The sequence below is a fragment of the Sinocyclocheilus grahami genome, unplaced genomic scaffold, assembly GCF_001515645.1.
Source record: "Sinocyclocheilus grahami isolate Dianchi unplaced genomic scaffold, SAMN03320097.WGS_v1.1 scaffold1910.1, whole genome shotgun sequence".
Classification (NCBI taxonomy): Eukaryota; Metazoa; Chordata; class Actinopteri; order Cypriniformes; family Cyprinidae; genus Sinocyclocheilus; species Sinocyclocheilus grahami.
The window spans coordinates 11,993-35,771 of record NW_015507089.1 but is presented as its reverse complement, the minus strand read 5'-3'; the positions used below and the strand labels follow the sequence as shown (position 1 = coordinate 35,771).

The window sequence follows — 23,779 nt, the reverse complement described above, 5'->3', positions numbered from 1 at the left end:
ACACACACAGGCAGGGACTTGGTAGTATGGCGCAGTGGGTATTCTCATTCCCAAAGCGATTCTCGATGCAGCTTGAGTTCCTGAAGGGGAACGTCTCTAGGTTACGTATGTAACCATGGTTCCCCAAGGGAACGAGACACTGCGTCTCTTTGCCGTGTTTGTGCTCACGTCACCCCGCTCGTGATGTCTTGCTGCTCCATTGGGCTGATTTTACACGTGCTTCAGAACGCGGTCATGCAGGTGCATTCCCAAAGCAATTCTCGACGCAGCGTCTCGTTCCCTCGGGGAACCATGGTTACATACGTAACCTAGAGTCTCTAGGGTACGTATGTAACCATGGTTCCCCGAGGGAACGAGACGCTGCGTCTCTTTGCCATACTCCCTGCATCCCTGCAGGCGCTACTTCATCGAAGCTGGTTTGCGCCCGGCCGGATGTGCCTTTATGCTTTCTGGTGCTTACGTCACCCTGCTCGTGACGTCTCGCTGCTCCATTGGACGGGTTTGACACGTGCTTCAGAACGCGGTCACGCAAGGGCGTTCCCAAAGCGACTCGACGCAGCGTCTCGTTCCCTCGGGGAACCATGGTTACATACGTAACCTAGAGACGTTTTACTTTAAAGGATTCTTAAGGACTTAAAGGATTCAGTTTGCATTTAAGTATATTTTATATACTTTATATAAATACCTATATTTTTTATAGTAGACTATTTATGTAATAAGTACTCTTTTTAAAAGCTGTGTAAAAATAAGTGTACCTTTTTCACAAGGTTTAACTATGTCATATTATGTGTGTATGCACATTTTAAAACAAAAACGTGAAAACATTTATGAAGTAATACATGCACATATGAAAACATATATCACCCTTGAAGTAATTAAGTATTGAATATGGAATTTGTTTCTGTGATGTATTCTGTGAATCAGTATTTTTATACAGATTTATTTTTTCAGCTCTCATACAAACTATGGGAATAATGGGGCCCATGTTTGGATTCATGCTAGGATCTTTCTGTGCCAAGCTCTACGTGGACATAGGAGCAGTGGACTTAGGTATTCCCCTGTTTGTTCAACTGATAATGGCTCTTTGCCCTACACTGATCATATGATGTTGTTTTGCACATTTCTAGAAAAAAAAAATCCCAGCAACCTTTTTTTGAAGGTATTTAACATACAAACTAGCATTTGTACCTTCAATTTTATTATGTCATAGTTGCTTGTTGCATGTGAATTATGTGAAAAGTAGATGTTTGTCTTTTAGTCTAATCGATTGACAAGGCCACTTTTACAAATTTGGTTGAAAAGTTTAACTTTAAAAAAAGCACCCTGAATACGCAAGAGAATAACTCTGCATTAACACACTATTGCCTTAAGTCAGTAATCATGATTTTTAATAACTATGATAACTAGTCTTCTATTTATTTACTGACCCAGTAAGTTACCCTTTGACTTAAGAGGTCTTCGGTCCTACTGTTTGTTAGGATTTCAAGTTATAAGCACTTCTGGCTCATTTATGAAAATGCACACGTCTTTTTTTTTTTTTTTGAAGATTCCATCACTATCAACCACAAAGACTCACGTTGGGTTGGTGCCTGGTGGCTGGGCTTTTTGTTAACTGGTGGAGTGATGTTACTGGCCGGAATTCCCTTTTGGTTCCTTCCCAAGTCTCTTCCTAAGCAGGGTGAGACTGAAACTGTGAAACAATCTAATGTTGTAGAGGGCGAGCAGGAGCGTGATGTTACTGGCCGGAATTCCCTTTTGGTTCCTTCCCAAGTCTCTTCCTAAGCAGGGTGACAACAACCCTGACAACCCTGAACAACCTTTCATTCCTGACAACAACAAGCACAGTAATGCTCCCGACAAACCAGCTCCAGTTTCCATGGCAGCTCTGGCTAAAGGTATGCATTTCATCAAATATTTCATTTTGATTTTTTTTTTCATGAGGTTTGGTTATTGAGCCAACATACTGTAACCCTTGAACTTCCGTAAAGTTCTTGATATTTTCTAGATTTTCTGCCATCACTGAAGAAACTCTTCAGCAACACAATTTACATGATCTTCATTATCACCACTATCATACAAGTCAATGGTTTTATAGGTCTGATGACATTTCAGCCAAAGTACATGGAGCAAACTTATGGCCATTCAGCATCAAGGGCCATATTATTAATAGGTGAGTTTACATTTGCCTATGTTTTTATCTGTTTAATATTAATTTCCAGTATGTCAAAATACACATAGTGAAGCCTTTATACAAAAGGAGTGCCACTTGCTGTCCCTCTTATTCAAATATGTAAAAAAAATAAAATCATCACAAAAAAGCAAAATTCACAAAAATCATCTGATGCCAACAAAAAGGCCTGTACCCAGCCCTGAGTTTCTGGGTCTTTCTGCTCTCTTCCCCCCAACCCCGTGATCTCCTGTGGTTCCCAGCACTTTGCCAGCTAATCATTCACTAATTATTCATTAGTTTCCATGGTTTTAGTTCTCTGTGCTCCCATTCTTATCATGTAATGGTTACTGATTTGATTACCTCATTATTGATTCCTTTCACCTGTGTCCCGTCTTGTTTCTTTTGGTAGTTCTGTGTATTTAAGCCCTTGGTTTTCCTCAGTTCCTTGTCCTGCATTAACATTGCTTGTTTTGGTTAGCATTGCTTTATTCCTGTTCCTGTATTCTCCTGAGAGTTAATTTGCTAAAGACTATATAGCATATTCTCTGTTCACTTCTCGTGCTGCCGCTGACTGATATATGAATTGCGTATATAACAGCGCTTCCGCCAGCGCACAATCACGATAAATATACACTGTGTACTGTATACTGTATACACAGAATTACAGTATTTAAGTAGGCTATTCACGCAAACATAATCTGTTATGTCTTAAGTGAACATTTGGAGAACTGCTGGGGGAAAACATCTGATGTGTAACATTATATTAGATCTTATTTATCTTATTATTATATTTAATCTAACAATAGGCCTATAAGAAAAGTTTGCTGATCTTGATTGATCTGCTTTTGCAGTTTTAATAATCAATTTATTTGTAATGAACACACTGAATGAAAAGCGTTCTCTTCCACCTTCAGTACCTACAACTGAGATGCCCTTAAGCAAGGCACTGAACCAACAATTGCTCACTGGGTGCCACAGCAAAAAAAAAAACAACAACAACAAAAAAACAAATAAATATGTGGAAAAATAATTATTTTCAACCCTCATTCTGCACTTCTCTCAGAAACAGGCTGATTTTAAGGGGTGTGTCCCTTAAGGCTTCTCAGGAATCAGCCACTGTTATTATTGGCTAACATCATTGCATAGGAAACAGTATCATTAGGGCCTTTCGCACCGCTTTAGTTCCAAAACTAAATGTACAGTACTAAAGTACTGGGATGATTTTGCGCAAACTATTTCCAGTACAATTTAAAGGGTTGCATTCGCACTGACAGTGTGTACTAGGAAATTACATAAGCCGGTCAACAGGGACGTCATTTGTGCGCGGCGTTCAACAACTGAAACAAAGAAGAACAATGTTAACAACAGGAGGATGGAGGATGCTGTGATCGAAGCTGTGTTTTTGTTGTGTCTCATGGGTTTCACAATAATGGACATAGAATGTCGACGTATACGTAAAGCGATTGAAAGAATGGAAAGGAGGACTAGGAATCTCCAACAACAACTGGCAGTGCTACATTTTCTACAAGTGCCTGCACTTCAGCATCCGTCCATCTATCGCTGTTCTCCATACTTGCGAAATAAGTTGACACAATGTTTACAGTATGTTTACATGGCATTTTAAATCATGGTGGGTGAGGGCGTTTTCGTACGTGTTTGGCCAATCAATGTCTACTTGCGTCGCGGGTAGTACCAGATGTGCTGGTTAGACCCTGCTCTGGAGTAGGAGCTAATATGGTTCTCGAAAAAGGCAGTCCGGTACTAAAATCGCACCCAGTTCCGGCGGTGCGAAAATGCCAAAAAGTGGGTTGTTCCACAATTAGTTCTGGTACTATGAAAAGGTTCCCGCGGTGCAAAAGTTTTTGACAACATAATCCAAATAAAACGGTAATTTCCAGACAAAGCATTATGAAATCATTTACTTACAATGTGATGCAGCTGCAGTCAGATCTAGTACCGCTTCATCTTTCAACAAATGTTTTTTTTTTTTGTGAACACTCCATGACACTGTGCCTCATTTACAAAGCAAAATGCTCAGATCGATCCTTTTACACAATCCCAGATGCCATTAAAAATTAAACGATCCACTTGTTCCTTACTCTGGGATTCTTCTGATATCTGTACAAAGATGTGAATGAGCTGTTTAAACCAAATGCGTCAAAGCAAACGTTCTTTCACTCCATTTGTCCAATTGACGTTGACATCATCTTGCCCCATTAGATCCAAAACTAGCTATTTTTTGGAGCTTGATTAAATAAATGCTTTGATTATAATGAGGAGGACGTCTTAAGCTATGAAACTTGCAGTATATATAAAAACAAATAAAAATGTGGGCTGTCAGTCAATTAACATTTTTAATCTAATTAATTACATGATGTGTCAATTAATTAATCTAATTAATCGCAAATTACATTTGGCTGTGAAAATACCCCCAAAAGATTATTTGATGCTATTTTTGTGTTAAATGAGAAAGTATTAAGTAGACATTACAAATAGTATCTTTAGAAATAAATATTTTATTTGATTCAACATATAAACATACAAACATTTAAACGCTTAGGCTACAATGGCCTAATATAAACTTTGGAACACAAAAGAAGATAATTTAAGAAACATCAAAGTTTTTTTTCATTCATGCAATGGAAGTCATTGGTAACCAAAACAGCTTTGTTACAGTCTTCAAAATAACTTATTTTATGTTCAACAAAGGAAGGTAAGTCATTTAGGTTTGAGTAAATCATGACGTCATAAAATTTGTTTGGGTGAACTATCCCTTTAAAGTTTTTTTTTCCTTTTATCCCCCTTTTTTAATTAAATAATAGGCTACTCTAAATAAGTAACTAAAACTGCCAGCAGGTGGCGGTAAATGTCTTTGAGTCTTTCATTTGATTCGTTCAAACGGCTGATTCATTCAGGAATTAAGTAAATGGGTCTCTTTATGAATGGGTCTTTGAATCATCTGTTCACATGATTCGTTCAAAAAGCGGATTCATTCAGAAACTAAACACAGCTGTGTTGCTTGGAGATGCACAACAGTTCTGCTGTGGCTTTATAGGTAATATTTTTGTTGGATAAACTGAGCAAAAACAGACAATATTGTGTTTAAAATATAACACAATATTAATGTCTTATTTACTGAACTGTTGTGTAAAAACACATTTGCACTCGTACTATTCGGGACAAACAGCACTCGTGTGATATTGTTCTCGCTGCTCGTGGGATATCCCTTATAAATATGAGACAAACTCATACAGGAGCATTTTTGGCCCCAATATCTTGAATTTCAGGGCACAATTGCATTTATGAAGTTGTTGCCCTGCATCATATTTGTCAGCAGTCCACTGTATGAAATGTAAGATGACGTACAGGTCTGGGGGCAGGGCCAGTGCGTTAACTGCGTTAAAATATTTTAATCGCATTATTTTTTCATAACTAATTAAGTTAACCATTAAACTGACAGCCGTAAAATGATTAATAATAATAATAAAATCATAATTATTATACTCTGATCAGACCAAAATTGGAAAAATAAATGTTTTGTATTTAGTAATAAATGTTCAGTATTTCTGAGACATTATTGTGAGTTTCTCAGATCCCAAAATAGGGGTCATTCAGATCCCAAACAGAGCATCACAATGATTTTTTTTAAAGCAAAGGAACATACAATAATTTTTAACTCTATCAGGTGTAACTGAACTAAATATAAAGTGGTTTAATTATTCTGTTTATTTCAAACAGGGCTCCAGAGGTGTCCTACCAGCAGAATACACTAATTTCTCAATGTAACATGGCTTGCTCCTGCTCTCTTAAACACTGGGATCCCATATGCGCCGCCAGCAATGGCTTGACCTATGCCTCCCCGTGCCTCGCTGGCTGCCAAACCTCCACTGGAGTTGGCAAGGAGATGGTAAGCTATTCCCACTTTTCCAGACCTTTACATGCCTGTTGCTCAATCGGTTTTACCCACAGACTTCTATGCTTCTATACCTTTTGTTGTTGTTTCGATAGTATACAACATCCATGTATACCTACAGTGACACATTTGTGTAGACAAACTCAAACATCAAAAGTGAAACTGCTGTCGTAATATTTACCCATGTGAAACAAATTTTAGCCATACATATTATTTGTTCAATTAACAGAAAAGTAAATTCAAAGAGGCAGAGAAACTAATTACATTTCTAAATGTTCTAGCAATTTTCTGTTGTTTTAAATTGTATTTTTATTATTTTAAGGGGAGCCACACATTGTATACAAACATGCCAAATTAGAATATTAGTACTAGCAATGGTAGTGCTTGTATCGATTATTTACACCACTAGTGAAAATGCTTCTATTTTGCCAAATTTTATTTTTATTTTTCATTCAACATTTTGAGTGAAAAAATGTACTGAAAAAATATGTAATATGTATATATGTAAAGAGACGTCAGCAGAGTGAGGATCCATCTGCAGCTTTATTGAAATCGTAATCAAACAGGCAAGGTCAGACACCAGCAAACACAACAGAGGAGAGAAGCCAAATCGTAGTCAGGGATGTGCAAAAGGGTCGGGGCAGGCAGCAAACAAACAGTAGTCAAAGAACAATAGCAATAGTTCGGGAATCAACAGAGAGGCCAGACACGCGAAGAAACGCTCAGAAATGTACACCGGGGCAATACAAGACTTCGCAATGAGGGAGAGTCTGAGAGCTGGTTAAATAGTCCACTTAACGAGAGTCAGGTGCAGGAGCAATCAGAGCCAGGTATGTGAGTGTGTGTATGTACTTCGGTGGGTTCTCCTGACCATGGAAATAACGGTGGTTGGAAACCCATTATACATTGAAACGGAGTGAGTCCAGTAGAGGGTTTTTGTAGTGAATTTTGAGCGTACTCTGCCCACATGAGGTAACGGCTGCAGTCAGTCTGATTCTGTTGGCAGTATGATCTGAGGAATCGTGTGATCTCCTGATTGAGTCGTTCCATCTGGCCATTAGATTGTGGATGATATCCTGAGGTAAGGCTGATGTTGACATTTCGTTTTTGAAAGAAAGCGGACCATATTCTGGAAGTGAATTGGGGACCTCGATCCGACACAATGTCCTCAGGGAGCCCATAGATGCGAAACACAAAGTTGCATAGGGATTCAGCTGTTTCAAAAGCTGTGGGTAGTTTGGGGAGAGGAATTAAACGACAGGCCTTGGAAAAACGGTCTATGACGGTGAGTATTGTGGTGTTGTTATTGGACTTGGGGAGGTCAGTGATAAAGTCAATAGCCAGATGGGACCATGGTCGGTGGGGAACTGGTAAGAGTTACAGCAAGCTGGATGGTAGGTGTCTGGGGGATTTACTTTCGTTACAGGTGATGCAACCGTGGATAAAGTCTATAGTGTCAGTCCTCATGGTTGGCCACCAGAATTTGTTCTGGAGGAGATGGAGAGTGGCCGTAATTCCAGGATGACCAGAGCTGAGCCCCGAGTGAACGTGTTGCATGACCCTTTCACGGAGTTCCTGAGGAACAAAGATCTTATCGGGAGGGCATTCGGGAGGGGAGATTTCTTGTGAATTGGCCTGTTCAAGCTCTGTCATGATGTCCCACTGGACGGGGGCCACAATCAATGATTCAGGGAGAAGGCTTTCCTCAGAGTTACTGGGATCTAGGCAGTCGTGTTGACGTGACAAAGCATCCGCCTTGGTATTCCTTGAACCAGGTCGATGTGTGACCGAGAAATCGAAGCGTGTAAAGAACAGCGCCCATCGGGCCTGTCTGGGGTTTAGTCTTTTAGCAGATCGTAGATATTCCAGATTCTTGTGATCCGTCAGGACAACGAAGGGGTGCTTAGATCCCTCTAGCCAGTGTCGCCATTCCTCCATAGCTGCCTTCATAGCCAACAATTCCCAGTTACCAACATCATAGTTTTGTTCAGCAGAACTGAGCTTGCAAGAAAAGTAGGCACAAGGGTGAAGCTTAGGTGGAGTACCATGCCGCTGTGAGAGAATGGCCCCGATGCCAGTATTTGAGACATCCACCTCGACTTTGAACGGGATTTCAGGATCAGGGTGATGAAGAATGGGAGCAGATGTGAAGCATTATTTGAGTTCCTTGAAGGCCTTTAGTGCTGAGGTAGACCATATGAGATATGCAGAGCTTCTCTTTGTCATGGAGGTTAGAGGGGCAGCTACAGAGCTGAAGTTTCTGATGAAGCGGCGGTAGAAATTTGCAAATCCTAAGAAACGTTGTAGTTCTTTTAGTGTTGCTGGATGTGGCCGGTCGAGAACTGCTCTGACCTTCTTCTCATCCATTGCTACTCCCTCCTGACTGATGATGTAACCCAGGAATGACGTACCAGTCTGTTGAAATTCACATTTCTCAGCTTTGGCATACAGCTGATGGTGGATGAGTCTTTGTAACACTGACCTCACGTGTTGTACGTGTTCCTCATATGTGTTGGAGTAGATAAGGATGTCATCGATGTAAACGATTACCCAACAATCCAGCATGTCCCCGGAAGACGTCATTGATGAAGGATTGGAACACAGAAGGACTGTTAGCAAGGCCGAAAGGCATAGCGGAATATTCATAGTGCCCAGTACAGGTGGAGAAGGCTGTCTTCCACTCATCACCCTTTCTGATGCGAATGAGATTGTAAGCGTTGCGGAGATCTAACATGGTGAAGTAGTTGGCCTTGCGAAGTTGCTCCAGAGCAGATGGAACCAGGGGTAATGGGTATCGGAATTTAACAGTAATGTCGTTGAGACCCCGGTAATCGATACATGGACGTAGACCTCCATCTTTTTTCTTAACGAAGAAGAATCCTACTGAAGCTGGTGAGATTGATGGTCTGATGAATTCTTTAGAAAGTTCCTCGTTGATATAGTTCTCCATAGCCTCCGACTCTGGTTGAGATAGAGGAAAGATACGGCGTTTGGGTGGTGTTGTGCCTGAAAGTAAGTCAATAGCGCAGTCGCTAGAGTGGTGAGGGGGTAGTTCTGACGCCTTGGATTTACTGAAGGCCTCCACGAGGTCCGTGTACTCTGAGGGAAGTGTGGATGAGTGAGCTGATTTCTCTGTGAGTTTGACTGCTTGAACTGAGATTGCTGGCTTGTTGCTCAGAAACTTGACTTGACATGAAGGATCCCACTGAATGATCCGACCCTCCTTCCAGGAGATGAGTGGGTCATGTTGTCGTAACCAGGGAAGTCTGAGAATTACCGGGTTATGTGGTGAAGTGATGATGTAGAAACGAATGCTTTCCGTGTGATGGGTCCTGGTCTCCAAACATAAGTCCACGGTGGTGTGCATGACCTTTTCCTCACCCAGAGGACATCCATCTAGCGCCTCCACTGCCAGCAAAAAATTGCAAGGGATTAGAGAGATGTTATGTTGCTGAGCGAATTCGTGTGACATAAAATTCCCCGCTGCCCCTGAATCCAATAGTGCTGAGGTAGATATGTTATTACCCTCTATGGATAGTGTCATGGGTACTTTTATGCATATACTGGAGTGATGTGCCTGAATGCAAGGACTCACTGCCGAGGGATTACGAAGAGGCGGTCGTGTGGGACAGGAAGCCCGGAGATGGCCGGCCACCCGCAATAGAGACACAGATGTTGAATGATTCGGCGCTCTCGCTCCTCTGGAGACAGAATGAGGATCCATCTGCAGCTTTATTGAAATCGTAATCAAACAGGCAAGGTCAGACACCAGCAAACACAACAGAGGAGAGAAGCCAAATCGTAGTCAGGGACGTGCAAAAGGGTCGGGGCAGGCAGCAAACAAACAGTAATCAAAGAACAATAGCAAGTGTTCGGGAATCAACAGAGAGGACAGACATGGGAAGAAACGCTCAGAAATGTACACCGGGGCAATACAAGACTTCGCAATGAGGGAGAGTCTGAGAGCTGGTTAAATAGTCCACTTAACGAGAGTCAGGTACAGGAGCAATCAGAGCCAGGTATGTGAGTGTGTGTATGTGTGTAGTCCGGATAAAGTTCAAAACTTGGGAGAGAGCTCCCTCTGGTGGTGAGCGGGAGGCACGGTGGGAGTTTCATTCGTGAAAATATAATTTGATTTTCAATATGTTTCTGTATTTAGTAGTCCCCCTTTTGACAGCAGCACTTGAGCTGGCATTAAGTATTTGTGTAAACCTGATGATCCATGTGATGCCTGTTTTGTGTGCTTCAAATGTGACCTTTTGTACAAAAACCTGAACATGGGTGGTTACTGTACATTTGATTAGTGACCTTGAATTAGTGTTGAATATTTGTTGTTTAACCTAAATTTCATCACTGTAGAAATGGCCAAATCCTAAACCTTTGTTTACTACTACATTTTAATGGGGAAGGAAAAAACAAACAGACAGACAAAAAAAATATAGATACTGTAGGGTTTACTGTATTAAGACCCTACTGCATTTGTTTGTTTTGTAGTAGTTGACACAATCTGACTCTTTTCAAAGGTATTCCACAACTGCACCTGCATTGGAGATTCGCCTTTCCCATATGCAAACATGTCAGCAGTGCTGGGCCAGTGCCCTCGCAAGAGTGATTGTGACTACATGTTTAAGTTCTACATGGCGGTGACAATCATTGGTTCCTTTTTCCCGGCTTGTGCAGCAACACCAGGTTACATTATTCTGCTCAGGTAATGATTGTTTCCAACAGTGTAATAACACCTTTAAAATAATTGATTGTCTTTAAGATAAACTATATGTAATACAGTACATGGGTAATAAACAATGTAATGTAATGACTGTAATGAAACATTAAAAAAGAGACAGAAAGAAAGAAAGAAATGCATCAAAACTTTGTTTTTACAACATTTACAGTGTATTTTATAATGTATGACATAACACGGTTGATGAGTAGACTAACAGGGTTGAAGTAACACCATTTCTTTAAAAATACATAATGTGTGGCTATGTGTAGCTGCTAACAAACGGACCTTTTTCAAAGTATTGTAGCGAATTTAGCTCGAAATACTGGGGAGTTTTATGACTCTTTGTCTGTAAGCATGGTATTTTGCATATGTAATTCGCTTGAGTGTTGAGGCACAAATTAGTACAGATTCTTAGAACATCAATATGTTGCATAGGTATCAGCATATAATTCTAATAACACGCTTGTTTCGATCATAAAAAAGCGAATTCATAGATACTAGACATGAAATAGGTGAGGTTATATTAACTAGTGGTCTATGATAACATGAATAAAACAGCATACACTACAACAAACAATATACAAGACAGTAATGGTATACACAATGACCAAAGGATATGGGTATTCAATCAAAGAAAGGTTTTCCTATGAATTAATTAGAGAACAGTCCATTTCTCTGGGCATTGTGTGTCTTTCTTATGAGGAAAATGAGGGAGTTTATCCCCTGCATTCCTTTTAGGCCATAAAACCAGTGATATCATGATTAGTTGTCATGGTGACCAAGGTGGGGGATGGTGTTCAGCCGAAATCCTGGCATCCAGTATATTGAGTGAGGGGACTGTGACGATTTGTTAATCTAATGAATAATTGATTTGTTAAATCAAATAAAAATTAGTGTGTCAGATTGGTCGAGACGCTATAGTATATTTCATTAATATTCCACCCTTTTAGACATTCCTCCCTCACTTTTATCCACACAATATACCTTTATATGCAGTGTAGATGCAAGTTTTCCCTTGGCACATGAAACAAAAATAAATTCTGCATCACGTTTGTTTTAGAATTATTTGTTTAGGACATTTCAGATTGGGAAACAGATATTTTAATATGTTCTTTTAACTGTTATTTTCTTAGATCCATAAATCCAGAACTAAAGTCTTTGGCTCTTGGTGTGCATATCCTGCTTATTCGGACTCTGGGTAAGAGGATTTATTTTGTATTTATTTTCAAGACAAGATTATAATACAACAGAAAAAAATATCTCGAGTTGATCGAGGAAAAAAAAATCCTTTTCTAGGTGGAATTCCCCCTGCAATATATTTTGGAGCCTTGATTGACAGGACCTGTCTGAAATGGGGCACAAACCAATGTGGAGGGAGAGGAGCGTGTCGTATCTATGATTCCATTGCCTTCAGGTTAGTAAACTTACAATGGCACTTCCAGAATCACTTCTATGTTTGTTTGTTGAATTTCTGGAAGTGCGAATGTGGGTTTAATGTTTTTGTTGTTGCAAAATTATTTTGTTAACGAATGACCAGAATAATCCTCAGAATAATTTGATAGTTTTCCCTTCAAGCCCTCTAGCACCACCATCAGCTCAAAATTGTCAAGTCAAGTCAAGACAAGTCACCTTTATTTATATAGCACTTTATACAATACTGGTTGTGTCAAAGCAGCTTTACAGTGTCAACAGGAAAATAGTTTGAATTGTGAAAATTGTATATTTCTGCAGCTTATAACTTTTAACACTTGTATTAAAGGGGTGGTTGACTGTTTTTTTTTTCTAGGCTTGATCATACCTGTCAACCCTCCCGTTTTTCCTGGGATTCTCATGTATTTTACCATTCTATCCCGCTATCATCCCATTTAAATATTTTCCTGTATTTCTCCCGTATTTTTTATATTTCTATCAAAAAAAAAAATCCCACTGGGCGTATTTTATATGTTTGCTACATTTGCTTCCGGTAAAACTCCCGCAATTTGTAAGGGCCAAACCTCATTATATGAATAATCACGACAACAAATTCCAAGGTTGTCCAGTTGGCGACGACCCTTATTTTTACGCAGAAAACACGCAGTTGTAAATGTGAACTGGTGAATCGACAAGAAGATAATGAATTATAAAACTCTAAAGATATAGCTTACTTTAAGATATATTTATGTTACTAAATGAATATAATTGTTTGATAATAATTGTTTAAATTAATATAATATAATATAATATAATATAAAATTGTTTACTTTTGGCTCGATTGTGTTTATGGGGTGCAGTCTAACATGTGTTAATGCGTCGTTTAAAAAAAACGAAGCATTAACATCATCATTTCCTGCTTTTATGAAGCTCCTCCCTCAGAAATACGCAATGGGCTCTGATTGGTTAGCTAGTACAGTGTGTTGTGATTGGCTAAACCGCCTCTAGTGCGCGTCTAAATGTCCCACCCCTCACCTCAGCGGCATGTGCTCCGGTTGTATTGTAAACAATGGCGTCATCTATATTGCTTATCAACTTGAGCCCGATTGAGACGCAGAGGATATTTGTGAAGAGGATCGCGTAGAACCTCTGCAAGCATGGCTCTTAATGGTATGTTTATTTTGTTTGTTGTGTGTCTCGTACTTTTAGATACGCTGTTATTTGTAAATGCTACTGCTTCTGTTAGCGTTTAATATACGGTTTTATCCTGATTAAAGCTTTAATACAGTACGGCAAACGCACATGCGTCCATGTATAACGCTTCTCATAGCTATGTAAAAATAAGTGTATAAATGGAACAGTTCATTGTTTGAGCTGAGCTGGTGATCTGAATGATAGATTGGGTGAGAGAGAGGGAGAGAGAGAGATGCAGAACGTGTACAGAGCAGGGCGACGCGAGGAACAGGATTGAGAACCGCTGCTTTAGAACATTGATTTTGAAACTTGTGAATCCTTTAGAATCGTTAGAAGACAGAATCGCAATTTATATATGAATAGATTTTTACGTGCACCCCTAGTTTTCTTCCTCTTCTCTAAAGCAGGGCAACATGGCCCTGCCCCCTTTGTTGCATGTTCCCGGGGGGCGGGGTTTGTCTGGCCTTGTGATGTCACAAACCCGGGAAGTAACTTGTTGTAGTCCTTACCAGTCATTTTTGTAGGCATTAAACTGCCAGAATTTTAAAAGGCGATATCTTCGTTTGCATTGAACTTTCAGCGCCACAACTTTGCAGATATTTTTTATGCTCAAACAGCAACATTACATACTAACTAACGTTAAAAAAGTGAAATCGCAATCAACCACCCCTTTTAACTTAAACTTGTAACTTGTGTTTTCATTACTGCAGTCATAACATGACTTTTTTTCTCTACAGAAATTCTTACTTGGGTGTTATTTATGGCCTGTTTGCTGCATCCTTTGTGCTGTGCGGAGTCCTGTACAATAGACTGTCTCATCGTGAAAAGAACCAAGCACTGAAGTCCCAATTAAAAGCTCCAGAACAGGATGGCAATGGTGTTTCAACTGGCAATAGGAATGTATCTTCATCTATCATAAAATGCGATGAAAAGCCAGACCAGGAGACCACTATCTGAAGTCTTCCAGTCAAATGTGTCCATTGCACTAAAAACTGTTATAAAGATATAACTCCCAAATCCATGTAAAATGTAAATGTTTTGGCTGTGAAGTTGTGTTAAGTTGTATGTTTATTGAGTAGATGCTGTTTGTGAACAGAGACTTTCAAAGTTCAACTTATTGACCTTTTGCTACAACACATTTTAGCTATTTTCTGAATCTAATACATAAAGTTGTATTTCTATTATTTACACACTTATCAAAACATACATCTGTTCTTAAGATAGAAAGTAATTATACGCAAAGAAACCTGGCTTGAAGCTCAGGCCTTTAAGTTTAACCCTTGTATTATGTTCAATTTCTGGGTACGATTTTGATGGAGTTTCGTTGTGAAAGCAAAACTACTTTATTTGGCTTTCCAAAAGAGGACACGACTAGAAATCAGTGGTTAAGTTGTATTTACACTGTTCCAGAACACTTCAACCCAAATGTTCAGATGTGTGCAGCGCATTTTATGGAGGACTGTTTCCTGATCCTGGTAGAGTAGACTACAATGCCGGCTATGCCGGTAAGTACGTTTTTTATATTTAAAGAATTTTCCACTGACGATTACAACCCCATCTTGAGAGGCGGGGATCTTCTCCGACCTTAAAGGCACCGCTCCAGGGACCCACCCATTTGGTGGTTTGTTGGAATTCTGAGAGGTGGTGAGATACACAAAATAATGTTCTTTTTAGCAACATCATATGACCCCTTTAATGCAATTCCCTAAATATCACATTATTAAAAACAAGAAGGAATCAGGTATGAACAGAAAACTTTTTAATATCTGTATTTGTCACACAGTGCAAACAATATCAAAAAGTATGATTTTTAAAAATATGTTTAACCACATTTTTTAACCCCTTAAATGTTACCGTCCCGCTGGTAGAAGTTTACTTCTATATTACTATATTCTATACTACTATATTACAGTTAAATCGTAATCTAATCATGGCAAACTATATATCGTTGAACAGGTCTAAGACTCCTAAATAGATATTTTATCACTGTTTTTGTTACAAATTATGTAGGAACAGTAATAGATTGATTTATGACAAGAGTGCACCTCAAAACATATACTACATCATAATAGGAGCCTCAAAATTCATCCTTGCGAAAACTATGGAAATGGTACTTTAAAAATTTTTATTGGGCTCCTCCCCCTTAGTGGGGGTGTCATTTTACAAAATGTATTATGGTCTTTTAGAATCAAAACGTTTTATAATCTTGACAAAATACATGTCGTTGGAAAGGTCTGAGTCTCAAGATTCCATATTTGGTGGTTATTTTGAGATAGAAGTAATATTGAGAGAAAAATTGCATCCAAAAAAAATCTATGGAATTTGAATGGCACTCGGTGGCTAGTCTTGGTATAAAGCCTAAACAAAATTGCATAGGAAACTGATTTTTTTTTAATCAACTTCAAATTTGGAACACAACTTATTTAGACATGTTCATGTCCCTAAATGAGAAAAAGTTATAAAATTTCTGGAAGAAAAAGATAAGTTAAATAGTATTTCATATACATTGAAAATAGAAATGATAGCTCACTTTTACCATCTGAGTCTGAGGAAGTCTTTTTCAGTGCTGAAAATAATGAGAAAAGGCTATTTTTTCCCTTTCCTGGGTAGCAAAACACCAACATAACAACATATACCCAAGAAATATGTTTAATTTGGATCTGTACAGTTGCTTTGAAAAAACAAAAAAAGTGGGTCAAATTGACCCGCGAATATCAAAATCGTCAGAAAATTATTTGTGTGCACTTCAAAACACATCAGTGTATCCTCCCTTTGCATGCATGTTCATAGCCCTAAATGAGAAAGTCACAAAATATCAAGAATAAATCACAAATGAACTGGTATTTCCGACAGCTCGAAAATCAAAATGGGTCAAACTGACCCGGAACATAATACAAGTGTTAAAAGCATCATAGCCAAGTCTACATCTACATCAAACCTATTTGTTCCTGTTTCTCTTAAACCTTTCATTTTGTATTAAACCTTTCATTTTGTATGTTTCTCTTATTGCTTCAGAATTTTGTTCCATTTGACTGTAAGTGCCTTGTGAAGTGGACATCACAGGATATTCCACCATGATTCCAGTTCAAAAGAAGCGTATATGTTCCAGGCAGTGGTGTAGCGCAAATCCGTGTTCTAAAGTGAAGTAAACCTAAGCCGAATTCCTGTGTGCAGGGAGTAGAGAGCATTAAACACTGTGTAGGGACCATATCAACCATATCGCAAACGAGCTGGTGATTTGAATTAGGTGTGTTAAACAAGAGGGACATGCAAAATATTCAGAGCGGGGTCGCCAAGACCAGGATTAAGAACCGCTGGATTAGTATGTTTGTTTTATTTATTTAAATCACCCTATTTAATATAAGAATGAGTAACAAGACAAGTAGTTTATGAAATATATAGTAGGGTGCACACTTATTATATTTTTTTGTCGAACTTTACCCGAGTCCTAGATTACTCTGGTCCATGGAGTGAACGGCTGCATTTGTGTGTGTGTGTGTGTGTGTGTGTATGTTAGACCAGTTTATGTGTGTATGTAGTCTGTTAGACTAGTTTAAGTGTTTATGTAGTTAATAAAACCTTACTTGTATCACACTTGACGTGGTTCATTGTTTGCTTATAACTGGAGTCACTTAATCATGCAGATTTATGCTACAAGCTTTTGTAGAATTGTACAGTAAGAAAGTTATTTCCCTTAACCAGGAAATTAACGTTCTTAGAATTGACAAGACAGTTGACCCTGAGAGGTCAGCTAAATATCTACAGCGGATCTAAATATTCATAATTAATTATAACTAGTTATGATTAATTATTCATATTTCCCATGAGCTGATTTGTTACAAGTATGTGGAAAATAATCTGTTTTTTGAACCTTAAACCGCATAAACACATTTCATTACACTGAATACACAAAATAATGTTCTTTTTAGCAACATCATATGACCCCTTTAATGCAATTCCCTAAATATCACATTATTAAAAACAAGAAGGAATCAGGTATGAACAGAAAACTTTTTAATATCTGTATTTGTCACACAGTGCAAACAATATCAAAAAGTATGATTTTTAAAAATATGTTTAACCACATTTTTTAACCCCTTAAATGTTACCGTCCCGCTGGTAGAAGTTTACTTCTATATTACTATATTCTATACTACTATATTACAGTTAAATCGTAATCTAATCATGGCAAACTATATATCGTTGAACAGGTCTAAGACTCCTAAATAGATATTTTATCACTGTTTTTGTTACAAATTATGTAGGAACAGTAATAGATTGATTTATGACAAGAGTGCACCTCAAAACATATACTACATCATAATAGGAGCCTCAAAATTCATCCTTGCGAAAACTATGGAAATGGTACTTTAAAAATTTTTATTGGGCTCCTCCCCCTTAGTGGGGGTGTCATTTTACAAAATGTATTATGGTCTTTTAGAATCAAAACGTTTTATAATCTTGACAAAATACATGTCGTTGGAAAGGTCTGAGTCTCAAGATTCCATATTTGGTGGTTATTTTGAGATAGAAGTAATATTGAGAGAAAAATTGCATCCAAAAAAAATCTATGGAATTTGAATGGCACTCGGTGGCTAGTCTTGGTATAAAGCCTAAACAAAATTGCATAGGAAACTGATTTTTTTTTAATCAACTTCAAATTTGGAACACAACTTATTTAGACATGTTCATGTCCCTAAATGAGAAAAAGTTATAAAATTTCTGGAAGAAAAAGATAAGTTAAATAGTATTTCATATACATTGAAAATAGAAATGATAGCTCACTTTTACCATCTGAGTCTGAGGAAGTCTTTTTCAGTGCTGAAAATAATGAGAAAAGGCTATTTTTTCCCTTTCCTGGGTAGCAAAACACCAACATAACAACATATACCCAAGAAATATGTTTAATTTGGATCTGTACAGTTGATTTGAAAAAACAAAAAAAGTGGGTCAAATTGACCCGCGAATATCAAAATCGTCAGAAAATTATTTGTGTGCACTTCAAAACACATCAGTGTATCCTCCCTTTGCATGCATGTTCATAGCCCTAAATGAGAAAGTCACAAAATATCAAGAATAAATCACAAATGAACTGGTATTTCCGACAGCTCGAAAATCAAAATGGGTCAAACTGACCCGGAACATAATACAAGTGTTAAAAGCATCATAGCCAAGTCTACATCTACATCAAACCTATTTGTTCCTGTTTCTCTTAAACCTTTCATTTTGTATTAAACCTTTCATTTTGTATGTTTCTCTTATTGCTTCAGAATTTTGTTCCATTTGACTGTAAGTGCCTTGTGAAGTGGACATCACAGGATATTCCACCATGATTCCAGTTCAAAAGAAGCGTATATGTTCCAGGCAGTGGTGTAGCGCAAATCCGTGTTCTAAAGTGAAGTAAACCTAAGCCGAATTCCTGTGTGCAGGGAGTAGAGAGCATTAAACACTGTGTAGGGACCATATCAACCATATCGCAAACGAGCTGGTGATTTGAATTAGGTGTGTTAAACAAGAGGGACATGCAAAATATTCAGAGCGGGGTCGCCAAGACCAGGATTAAGAACCGCTGGATTAGTATGTTTGTTTTATTTATTTAAATCACCCTATTTAATATAAGAATGAGTAACAAGACAAGTAGTTTATGAAATATATAGTAGGGTGCACACTTATTATATTTTTTTGTCGAACTTTACCCGAGTCCTAGATTACTCTGGTCCATGGAGTGAACGGCTGCATTCCACATTTTAGCAAACAAATGGAGGGGTGGTGCTTCAGTTCGCAAATTTGTGGTACACCAGAGGAAATTTGACTACTTCTTCTTTTTCCATTTATTAGTGGATTGCCTCAAATTTCACGCATTGCCACCACCTAATGTAAGCACAATCCAGAGACTCTAACCACAACCCATTCCCCAACAAGAGGTCTCATTCAACCTGTGCTGCCTGTTCCGGAAAAAACAAAAACAAAACACTTATATTCTGTTGATTATTCTCCAAAAATATAAACAATGCTTTTCTATTACTTTTTCCCTGATCTGGATGAAATAGGTACTTCCTCATTACTTCTTCTCATAACATTCTCCCAACAAGAGTTCTTACTAGAACCAGAAAGTATGAGCATATTAGCCCGGTTCTGTCAACACTGCACTGGCTCCCTATTAAACATTGTATAGATTTTAAAATCTTGCTAATTACTTATAAAGCCCTGACTCACTCTTGTCAGTTTAAATCTAGATTAAAGACCCATCTCTTTAACCTGGCTTACACATGACACACTAACACATTTCTAATATTCAAATCCATTAAAGGATTGTTAGGCTGCATTAATAAGGTCAACCGGAACCGGGTACACTTCCTATAACACCCGATGTACTTGTTACATCGTAAGAATAATGGCATATATGCCAATATTAGTCTGTTTCTTTCTTATTATTATATATTAGTCCTCTGCACAAACTGACTCTGCTGCAGCATGGAACAACCTCCTGGTTCGTCTGGCCAGAGGAGAACTAGCCCCCAGACTGAGCCTGGTTTCTCCCAAGGTTTTTTTCTCCATTCTGTCACTGATAGAGTTTTGGTTCCTTGCAACTGTCGCCTCTGGTTTGCTTAGTTGTGGACACTTAATTTCTAGCAATATCGTTGACTTGATTGAACTGCCTTTAACTGAAAATTGAGTGTTTATTATTGTACTTTTGCATTATTGACACACTATTTTCCTATTTGATACTGTAAATCTGCTTTGACACAATCTGTGTTGTTAAAAGTGATATATAAATAAAGGTAACAAACAAACATTACTCTTTTTTCTTTATATCTTTCACATTGTTAACATGTTCTACAGTGTAATTTCTTGCATGCTATTCACAACTTCCTGTTGGATGCTTGGACATTAATTGCATTGATTTATAGCAATCCTTCCCTCCATACCATATGCCTTGTCAGTGTCAAAGAACATTGCCACCACTATCTCTTTATTAGGGGCCAAGTCCCAAAGGGGCTGTCGCCCCTTATGCATCCGTTAGTTTACTTTATTATTTTTCCTGAATGGGAGTATATGGCAGCCCAGCCCTAAGAAGGGAATATAGGAAAATTATGGAATTTGGCACACTTATAGTGACAGTCATGAATAGAAATCTGACCAACTTTGGGGTACCTAGGACCAACTCTATAGCGCCACCACCAGCCCAAAAATTAATCTTTGTTCAAAAGTTATGATGTTGTGAATTTAACAAGAAAATTGGTTCAGAGGCTGTATCTTGGCCAAACTTTGATCAATAGAAATGAATTGATACATTGGTACACTTCATCAAATCCATGATCTGAAGGTCCTTGCCAAAGCTGAACACAGTACCACCTACGGGTCATGAGATACCAAAAATTTAAATTTTTGATTATAACTTTTGAACAGTTAGTGTCTGTGGATTCCTTGGGTCATGCCGAATCTGTGGATATTGATTTTTCAGGATCGGCTGAACCATGAGTCTGCCATTTTGAAATTTGTCATAAATTACAATCTTTTAAACCATTTGTCATATCTATACAAAAATTCGTTAGAGATCATTGACAGCATGTCCCGGATGTACCTGAGAAGTTTGAACACAGTGCCACCTAGCATTCCAGAGATAATGATTTTTGCAATAATGCTTAATAACTTTTGAAAACATTGTCCAAATGTTTTTATTTTTATATCCAATCACTGGGTTATGCCGATTCTGATGATATGTCATTTGTATTTTTTCATCAATGTGCCTGTCCGCCATATTGAAGTAAATTAAAAACTTTTTTTTTTCACTACTCCTCCTACAAATTTTGTTCAAAATCTGATCAGATGATTTTTGGACCGAGCTGCACACATGTTGTACTAAATCTAATGCAGGCTCTAATCCTGTTGTAATATTTACCATTGTTCCTGGTTGACAAACTAATTTATTTGATTCTATTAAGTCTTCAACTCCCTGTCAATTTATATCAACATCTGTCCCACCCCAAAGTGTACTATGTGTTGAAGTCCCCAAACCAAACCATTATTCTTTCATAATTTTTCTATATTTTCCAATTCATTAATTGTCCAATCTCTTACACTGGTTATAAAAAAATTATAATAACATCTTTGTACCTTGGTCCTATATTTCATCTACTATATACTCCTTTGTTTTCAAAATTTCTACTTTCCTATGTGGAACACCTCATTTTTATCCATTACTTTTCTCCCTGTATGTCCCTTCTCACTGTAGAATATTCCTTCAAAACAAAATCAATTCCTGGTTTGAGCCATGATTCCTGAATAAAAATCACTTCTCGCTTTTCCTTCATTTTATTTACATACCCTTTGAGATCCAACCCATAACCCAAAAGACTCTTGCATTCCACTGTATTAAAAACAAGATTAGTGACCAAACTATTTTTCCTGACTCGGTCAGTTTTTAGGCCATCGCTATAACTATTTCTCATGTTATTCTATTTCTCTTTATTCAAGATTGGTTCATCCCATGCCAAAAAGCAAAAAGTTTATAATACAGATACACGAAAAAGGCATCCTACAATTCAGCACCTGTAAGTTATTTATACAACAGTTTAAGAGCACAGGGAATAAAGGGGTACTGGCGACTGATTCCCCGACTCTGTTTCCAGCATTTGCCATTACACGCTCGCAATTCAAGAAGTTTGCAGACACTGTTGATCTGTCTGGTTCATTCCTCCTGCATTCAGACCCTACTGATCTTGTTCTGTCAGTGGATGACAGCATGGTGGATAAGTCCGCAGTTAAAACAAAAGATGAACTTGGTAGTGTAAGAATAGGTTACTATTGGGATAATGATGAGTTGATGCGCAAATGACTTTCAGAGGCTGGGGAGGAAATTGAGATAAGCCCTGCGTATCATATCGTGTTGCCTACGTGTTATCGCCCATCATTGCTTAAGTTAGCCCATGATCACGTGATGGCCAGACATTTTGGAATTAATAAAACATTTCTTCTCTCCAGACCAAATGTACTGGCCCCTTCGTTATCAAAAAGAAAGTAAGTGACACCAACTATCTACTTAGAACACCAGATGGTAGAAAGAAAGCACAGTTGTGCCACGTTAACATGTTAAAACCCTATTATGCGAGCGATCAATCAAATGTGTCGGCCAGGGCCTTAATGGAGGTGGCTTCTCCCGTTTCCCCGGCTGAAGAAGAGAAGGGAACTGAAGAGAATGTTTCCGCTGTGTCAGGAAACCTGCAGAATTCCAGTATTCTTAGAGATCTGAATGTCTACTAAGGTAATTTGCCGGTGTATCAAAGGGAAAGTATTGTAAATCTGATTAACAGTCACTCTAATATTTTCTCAAATGTTCCATCTCGCACTAATGTACTAACTCATGACATCGATATTGGGGATGCATCCCCAATAAAACAGTGTCCGTACAGGGTGAATCCCCACAAGTGTAGCATCATGAAAGACGAGGTGGAATATATGCTTCGTAATGGGTTGGCAGAACCTAGTCAAAGCGCATGGAGTTCGCCCTGGTTGTTAGTCCCTAAGGCTGATATGCCTTTCTGATATTGTACATATTTCCAGAAAGTTAATGCTATCTCTAAGCCAGATTGCTTTCCTTTACCGAGAAAAGATGACTGCATTGACAGGGTAGGCTCTGCAAAGTTTGTGACAAAACTTGACTTACTGAAAGGATACTGGCAGGTGCCAATCATTCCGCATGCTGCTGAGATTTTGGCATTTGTCACTCCAGACCACTTCTGTCAATATTCTGTGATGCTGTTCGGGATGCGGAATGCACCCTCCACATTTCAACGTCTCAAGTACTTGGTATTACATGATGTTCACAACTGTGATGCATACCTCGATGATATTGTTGTGTACTCTTCCACGTAGGAAGAGCACATTGGAAGTCTAAAAGCTGAGAAGGAAGAGGAAAATGGTAGAGCACTAAGCAGCGCGTTGAGTCCCGCCGTGTTGGTCGTTGCCGTTACTGCCCTCCGCCTCCTGCCCCAGTCATCAATGCATCCGTGGTATTGTGGTGGTTGACGGGTTGTCGTTATTCTAAATGAGAGTCTTTTGTGCTAGTGTTATTAATTTGTTTAAGAAGCCGTAGGGAGGAGGTTGCCATTTACTTTATGATCCCTTGTTATCTCCTGTTTATTGACAGCTAGGGAGTAAGGGGAGAGAATTGTATTTTGTTTGGGTTTTGATTTGTTAGGTAAGTTACTGTCTAATGTTTTAGTTAGTTCTTTTGTTTGTTATTTTGGCCTTGACCCCTCCTGAAGACTCACGCTTCTTGTTATGTTACTTTGTGAATTAAAAACTTATTATTGAATATACTCTCGCTCCGGTGTGTTTCTGTGTGTGAGCTGGGACAGGAGAGGGG

General features: G+C 38.4%; 1 protein-coding gene across 1 annotated transcript in view; it reads left to right on the top strand.

Moving 5' to 3' along the window:
* LOC107573281 (solute carrier organic anion transporter family member 1B3-like) overlaps positions 1 to 14,427 on the top strand; it is a 29,529-nt gene extending 15,102 nt beyond the window's left edge. The window contains exons 6-14 of the mRNA XM_016259707.1: positions 952 to 1,050; positions 1,547 to 1,731; positions 1,820 to 1,895; positions 2,006 to 2,190; positions 5,934 to 6,077; positions 10,607 to 10,791; positions 11,940 to 12,004; positions 12,103 to 12,220; positions 14,148 to 14,427. Of these exons, the coding sequence (XP_016115193.1) occupies positions 952 to 1,050; positions 1,547 to 1,731; positions 1,820 to 1,895; positions 2,006 to 2,190; positions 5,934 to 6,077; positions 10,607 to 10,791; positions 11,940 to 12,004; positions 12,103 to 12,220; positions 14,148 to 14,367 (1,277 nt within the window). The 3' untranslated portion in view covers positions 14,368 to 14,427. The remainder of the gene's footprint in view (positions 1 to 951; positions 1,051 to 1,546; positions 1,732 to 1,819; positions 1,896 to 2,005; positions 2,191 to 5,933; positions 6,078 to 10,606; positions 10,792 to 11,939; positions 12,005 to 12,102; positions 12,221 to 14,147) is intronic.
* The last annotated feature ends 9,352 nt before the right edge of the window (positions 14,428 to 23,779 follow it).